We start from the raw sequence: 7,564 nt of genomic DNA, 5'->3' as shown, positions 1-7,564 counted from the left end.
CGGATGGATTCTTTAGCTGCCGAAAGAGAGTGACAGGACATGAGAATAATTGGACACCTTGAGGTGAACAGACACAGAAGTTACTTCTGAGATGACGACATGACTCTTATGGTGTGAGTTTTCATTAACGTTGTGAATCTGCATTACGTTAGTGTTCATTCGAAGTCACATACAGGGATTAAAAAAATGTTTTTCATGCTAGACACTGTCTTTTAATAATCCACTGTGCGTTTCAGAACATTATGTCGTTTACATTGTTATTAACTAGCTATATAGAGCATCTGCTATCAATATGAATAACAAACCAACCTGATGTGCTAGAAAAATGTGTAAATGACACAGCTTTGTGTATGAATTATTGACTTCTGATGCTAATGATTTAGCAACTAACTCAGAGTTAGCACATCATCATCTCATTGAGTAACAGACTGATCCATCCACACTACATCACAGAGCCACTTAAATTTATTTTATTTTATTTGATATTAGAAATATCTTTGCTCTTTCTAACTCTTCAGAATATTACCTTTCTTGTTTTTCATATTTATGAAATTTATATTCACATTTTATTTTATTTTTCTCTGGGAACCCCCCTGGGACGTCTTCATAGGGCACATTTTATTAAAAGTCCAGTATATGAAATTCCGGAGGGGTAATTGGCAGAAATTTAAATAATTCTTCAAATTCAAATGAATTGTGGATACAGTTTTCATGACTAATTACCTCGACCCATGATGGCTTTCTTTGAGTTTCTCTCTGGTCTAAACAAGATGATGTAACATTTGGGTCCAAACAGTGCCACCAAGAGGCCAAAACTGGAGGCCAGGATGGCAAATACCTCCACTGCATCTGCATATTTGCCTGGTGAGCTGATGTAAGAAGGGACAAAGGCCACCCATACTGCACAGAAGATCAACATGCTAAAAGTGATGAGTTTGGCCTCATTGAAACTGTCTGGAAGATTCCTTGCTAGAAAAGCTAACAAACAACTGAGGATGGCCAGTAAACCAATATAACCAAGTAAAACTGCAAAACCAACTGTGGACCCAACTACACACTCATAAACTATCTTGTCATTGTGATACTGGGTGTTTTTATGAGGCACTGGTGAAGCAGAGACAAGCCAGGCAGTGCAGATTGCTGCTTGAATGGTAGTCAGAACCAGAACTGTCCCTCTCTGCTGCATAGCACCAAACCATTTGAGACTGGACTCACCTCCTGGTTTGGAGGCCCTGAACACAGCCAGAACCACCATGGTTTTCACCAGGATACATGAGACACAAAGCACAAAGCTGATGCCAAATGCTGCATGTCTTAGTTGGCAAGTCCATAATCTGGGTCGCCCAATGAAGAGCAAAGAGCAGAGGAAACAGAACTTAAGAGACACCAAGAGAAGAAAACTGAGTTCTGAATTGTTGGCACGAACTATAGGTGTGCTGCGATGATTGATGAAGATGCCCAGAACAACAACACAGATACATGTGCCCAACAGTGAGGTGGTTGTCAAGCAGATACCCAGAGGCTCATGGTAGGAGAGGAAGTCTGTTTTCTTAGGAACACAGTGGTCACGCTGGGGGCTGGACCAGAAGTCTTCTGGACAACTGGTGCACTCCATGGAGTCTGAGAAAAGAGGGAAAGTGATGAGATACATGTTTATACAACATCTCTGAACTGTGGTGTTTAAAAGTTTACGCTCACCAGTTGTATTGCTGATCTTTCCCTCAGAACAAGGAACACAGTCAAAACAACACTCAGGTTCCCCCTTCTTTCTGGCCATGCGGGTACCTGGTGGACAACTCTCACTGCACACTGACTGAGGAGGCTGTGTGGAGAAACATCAGTGTATGTTAGATTAATCTATAATGATTAAGTAAAAGAGATGGTAGTCTGACAAGGTAAGAAATAACCTGTTTGGATTCAAAGTTCCAGAAGATTTTGTCTTCATCCAGTGTGAGTTCTTCACCTTTCAAGGCTGACCTCTTAACCTCACCCACTCTCTGAACTTTAGTTCTTCCATCAGGGAGCCACACCCAGTTCATGATGTCATATACAGGTAAGGCATCACCATTTTCATCAAATGACACTCGATCACCAAATGTTGTTGTGAAATTTACTTTCTCCAAGTAATGCACAATCTATGAAAATCCAGATAAGGGACAAAGGGAAAAAAGGCATTAAAAGTATAGTTCTGTCTATCCACTAAATTTCACTCTATTAAGAATACAGAAGTAGGATCTATCCATCCATATTCTACCACTTTATCCTCTCACACTCACACCGATGTTCAATTTGGAGTGTCCAATTTGCCTAATCCCAGAAGTCGGATTTGGTCTATAATTTCTTAACAATTCACACTCCTAATGAAATGAAGAGTTGAGTGTAAACTGATATCTCACCTGCCATGGCTCCATTCTTTGTAAATGAGCACAGGTGTTGTTGCTGAAAGGTCCTCTCCCTGGCTCACACTGCAGCATGTCATCAAGAGCATACGCCAGAGCGTACACAGCCTTATACACATTATACTCTAGCCTTAGGTCTGTAACATCCAGGAAATCAGTCTCCACATTCTCTATAACTTCCTGTCCAGTGCATAATTCTCCTGCAGCGTCCACCCAACCTGCTGGAGGTGGTGCAAATCTACACTGAAATGTGTGTTCCCAAAACTGATTCACCTGTAATGTAGTTCATCTTAAATTGATTACAATATTTTTTTTCTCCAAATAATACCAAATCAGAGTGAAACTCTCACCATGCTGTTTCCATCAGTGTTGTTATGATGTAGATCAGGACGTATTTTTAACAGGAAGTCCCTGAGTCCTGGTATTTCTCCTCGACGGATGGCGATGCCCAATGTTCCACCCAGGTACGGCATGAGGTGAGGAGTCTGGAGCACAGCAGCTGATGTCCAGCCTTCACTGGCAATCCACTGCAGGCCTGTCACATTCTGCCTCACCACCTGTACATAATATTATCACATGTATATGAATTCATACTTTCATACCAGTAAAGTATAATCTAGTTTCCACAGTTGATGGCACACACAAACCTAGAGTACTACCAGAATTACAGTCAAATTTGAATTTGTCGTGGTCAACAATCTTACTTTTAAACATTTTGCAGCAGCTTTAATGCATAACGTGAAATAGATTTCATGAAATCTGTTTTTCTTAAAGGCTAAATCATTTTGCTACATATTTTTTTAAAGGACTGACCTCTTTCATGAGGTTAATCATGAGAAAATTATTTGCAAACACAATCACCACCCGAGCTGTAGATTTCCTCATCACATCCACTATTCTCCTTAGTTCAGCAGGGTCATCACCCCGGGGCAAAATCTCTGTGTAAGCCAGACAACCTCCACCAGCAGGACCCAGATCAGAGTGAAAGGATCGGGCAGCGTGGAATCCATAATCACTATCCTTGATGAGCAGACCTGCCCAAGTCCAACCAAAGTGTTTTAGAATCTGAATCATAGCATTCACCTATGTGGACACAGAGCAGAGGGATTAGTGCACAGGCTGGAATCATCTTTACTAGAAATCTTGCTAAACAGGTTCATCAAAGACTCATGTTTAATCACTGTCTTTAAGTGTTGAATATCTGACACCACACAACTCTGTCAATGAAACGTATAACATGACTGGTGACACACGCTTTTCTTTTTGTAGATAGATTTTCACCTGAAAAGCATCACTTGGGATCGTCCTAAAGAAAGATGGGAACTTCTCTCGGTCACTCAGGCAGGAACATGTGGCATAATAACTCACCTGCAAAACACACAGATTGAATGTTCTAAAAACATGTATTTTCCATTTTAACTATGTTTATAACTAAATTGCAATTTTATAATGAAATTGTTATAATTCAGTTAATTAATAATTTAAACTTACCAGAGGCACGCTGTACAAACCTAAGACTGTGGATATGGCAATAGAACGTGCAGAAGAAGAATCTCCCACAATCCCTAGAACTGGAGGAGTTCCTACACAGTTCTCCTCTAATGTAACTTGCTCTTCTTGACCACTAACTAAGGTCAGTGCTGCACGAAATCCAATTCCTAGTTGATCGCAGTTATCATACAGACTGTATCCCAGAGTCACATTAGGCAGCAAGTTGGAATTTCTGTTGATTTCATCAATGGTGAATGCCATGGTCTGAGCCAGTCTGAATCCTATGATATCAAAACTAACAACATAACACAAATATTTACCACTTAAAATACATTAAATTCAATTCAATATACTTTATTGTCTCATAAGGAAATGTTGTCTTGGAATCAAGCTGCATATATCAATGCCCTCATGGTACAATAAATAATAAAACACAATATTAAAATACAGTAAAAGCAACACAACAAAGGCAATAACACAGTTAAAGCACAAAAGATGCAACCATTTTTAATAACAACATAAAATCCATGGCACATTCCTGGTCTCAAGCAACCTCATTTAAAAGTCTAACAAATGTAGGCACAAAAGAGTTTTAAAAACAATTAAGTTTGCCTGCTGGGACTCTGCAGCGTCTGTCAAAGGACAAAAGCTCATATTCAGTGTGGAGGATATGTGACGTGTCGGTCAGTATCCTCGGAACTTGATTATGAACAGTCTGCTCATATGCCGACATTCAATATTATCTGTGCAAAGCTACATGTTTCACAAATACATATTATTAATTCAGTAAGAGGAATAGCTTTAATATAATAGCAAATGCAACATGACTTAAAATAACATACTGTATATATATCTAGATATATCTATATCTAGATATATATACACACACTCTAAGTATTTTACATTTATCATACATACAGTCTACTTATAGACTTGGGTTTCATCGGCTTTGTGCTGTTTCCCTCACAGACTCACCCATAGCAGTCAGGCTTTTGTGGCTCTGAGGTAAAAGACAGGTCAGGATCAGTTGAAATGAAATTGACTGTAAATAGTCCACCTAAAATCACATCTCCAGTTTTGTGCATCCCATTTAAATGAAACTGTCCCTTTGACTGACATGAGGAGGAATAAAGAGAGGAGGACACAGCAGAGGAGAAGCAGAAATACAACATTAGGAAGAGGAGGCTGGTGTCTAAAAATGCCCTCATGACTTTGCTTTGGCTCATCTCCTTTTCTGAGTGCAGTCTTATCACAATATCAACACATTTTATTAATCTGCAGCTGCCCATGTTGATTAATCTTGTAACACCACCCATCAGTGCAGAGAAGGAAGTGAAGCTGTAGGGGCAGGGCCAAAATAAATCGTAACTTGAATGCACGCCGCGTACTCAACAGCTGATGTGTTGGGTTCAATGTACACTGTCTATTCTACAGTACATGCTGTTGATGCTACTGAGGTTGTGTTGAGTAGAATAAACGTTTTTTCCTGCCTCCCGTGGTTCTTTTGCGAGACACACTTCCCCCCTGCCGACAATATTTAAAACACCTGAACACAATGCAGAGTAGCGGGGGGTGGATATGCTGCGGGAGAGTGGGTTACATGTACAATTTATGAATGTGTTTTTCTGTCTCATGTTGAACAGAACGATCATTTTAAGGTGTTAAATGCTCAATGCCATATTAGTATTATTAACAGCGTTAACGCAAACCTAAAAAAAGTAAAAAAATTTATCGCAAGATTAACGTTCTTTTTGGCCGAGCAAACCTTGTAGTTTTTTTCATATGGATGGTGAGTGCTGTTTCGCTTCTCCGTCTTCAAGAAGGCTCTCCGTATCCAACTCAGCCTGGATCATTTCTCAAGGCACTCCCCACATCCAAGTAATGATGTATGCAGTATTACCAAACAAGCTGGCAGACCCCCGAACCGTAGTAAGGAGACCTCCGAAGACCGCTAGCTCCTTTAGTTCGTTACGGCAACAACACATTAAACCACGGGACTCTGTTGAGGAACGGCACTTTATTCACAGCACTGCAGGGTGATACACAGCCTCTCATATTATTGTGCGGCTCTCACAATAGGAATTGAGGAATAACTGAAAATATGCAGGGGACAGAGATATTGTCTCAATAAAAAAAAAACATTTGCACAAAGCAAGCCGATCCACTTTTCAATGTTAAGAGCATTAAAATGAGAAAAAATAATGGGACAAAAAGAAATCAAGGGACATTTAGAATAGATCAGAATGTGCGATTAATTGCGATTAATCGTAAGTTAACTATGACATTAATGCGATTAATTGCGATTAAATATTTTAACCGTTTGACAGCACTAATATATATATGTATATATGTACATATATACAGTATATGTATATATATATATATATATATATATATATATTTATATAGTTGAAACCAGAAGTTTACATACACTATATAAAAAGACACATATTTTTTCTCACTGTCTGACATGAATCAGACAATCACTTTTCCTGTTTTAGGTCCATTAGGATCACCAAAATTATTTCTATTTGCTAAATGCCAGAATAATGAGAGAATTTTTTTTATTACTTTCTTCAAAGTCAGAGGTTTACATACATTTCATTAGTATTTGGTACCATTGCCTTTAAACTGTATGACTCGGGTCAAACGTTTTGGATATCCTTCCACAAGCTTCTCACAATAGTTGGCAGGAATTTTCAACATGCCTTTTCAATAGGATTGAGATCAGGGCTTTGTGATGGGCACTGCAAAACATTCACTTTGTTATCCTTAAGCCACTTTGTAACCAGTTTGGCAGTATGCTTCGGGTCATTGTCCATTTGGAAGACCCATTTGCGCCCAAGCTTCAACTTCCTGGCTGATGTCTTGAGATGTTGCTTCAGTATTTCCACATAATGTTCTTTCCTCATGATGCCATCTATTTTGTGAAGTGCACCAGTACCTCCTGCAGCAAAACAACCCCACAATATGATGCTGCCACCCCCGTATTTCACAGTTGGGATGGTGTTCTCAGGCGTTTTCCTCCAAACGTAACGATGGTCATTATGGCCGATTATAGTTCGATTTTAGTTTCCTCAGACCACAGGACATGTCTCCAAAAATTAAGGTCTTTGTCCCTGTGTGCATTTGCAAACTGTAATCTGGCTTTTTTATGTTTCTTTTGGAGTAATGGCTTCTTCCTGGCAGAGTGGCCTTTCAGCCAATGTCGGTACAGTACTCGTTTCACTGTGGATAATGACACACTCTTACCAGCTTCAGCCAGCATTTTCACAATGTCTTTTGCTTTTGTTCTTGGGTTGATATGCACATTTCGGACCAAAGCACGTTCCTCTCTGGGACACAGAACCCGTCTCCTTCCTGAGCGGTATGATGGCTGGACATTCCCATGGTGTTTATACTTGGGTATAATTGTTTGAACAGACGAACGTGGCACCTTCAGGCATCTGGAAATTGCACCCAAGGATGAACCAGACTTGTACAAGTACAAAATTCTCTTCCTGATATCTTGGCTGATTTCTTTTGACTTTCCCATGATGTTACACATAGAAGCAGTGTGTTTCAGGTGTGCCTTAAAATACATCCACAGGTGTGTCTCTAATTAAAGCAAATGTTGTCATCAAAGCTATCAGAATCTTTCAAAGACATGACATTATCATCATCTGGGCTTTCCC

General features: G+C 39.6%; 1 protein-coding gene across 1 annotated transcript; it reads right to left on the bottom strand.

Annotated features, from left to right (window-relative positions):
- Positions 1–715: 715 nt before the first annotated feature.
- On the bottom strand, positions 716–7,158 carry LOC131462861 (extracellular calcium-sensing receptor-like). Its single transcript, XM_058634393.1, has 9 exons — positions 7,002–7,158; positions 6,753–6,939; positions 4,866–4,967; positions 3,891–4,185; positions 3,681–3,767; positions 3,213–3,482; positions 2,750–2,956; positions 1,699–1,807; positions 716–1,620 (listed from the first exon to the last, which is right to left on the bottom strand). Exons 1-9 carry the CDS (start codon positions 7,156–7,158, stop codon positions 716–718), a joined length of 2,319 nt encoding a protein of 772 aa, XP_058490376.1.
- Positions 7,159–7,564: the final 406 nt, after the last annotated feature.

The sequence above is a fragment of the Solea solea genome, chromosome 7 (genome assembly GCF_958295425.1).
Source record: "Solea solea chromosome 7, fSolSol10.1, whole genome shotgun sequence".
NCBI classification, from domain to species: Eukaryota; Metazoa; Chordata; class Actinopteri; order Pleuronectiformes; family Soleidae; genus Solea; species Solea solea.
This window is presented reverse-complemented; position numbering and strand designations above follow the sequence as displayed.

Excerpts from the sequence above, each read along its gene's own strand:
- LOC131462861 (XM_058634393.1), bottom strand. The coding sequence starts at position 7,158 with ATGCTGGCTGAAGCTGGTAAGAGTGTGTCATTATCCACAGTGAAACGA. Across the intron at positions 6,940-7,001 it reads AAATGCACACAGGGACAAAG|ATAATGACCATCGTTACGTT; the intron begins ACCTTAATTTTT and ends CTATAATCGGCC. Across the intron at positions 1,621-1,698 it reads AAAGATCAGCAATACAACTG|ACTCCATGGAGTGCACCAGT; the intron begins GTGAGCGTAAAC and ends CTCTTTTCTCAG.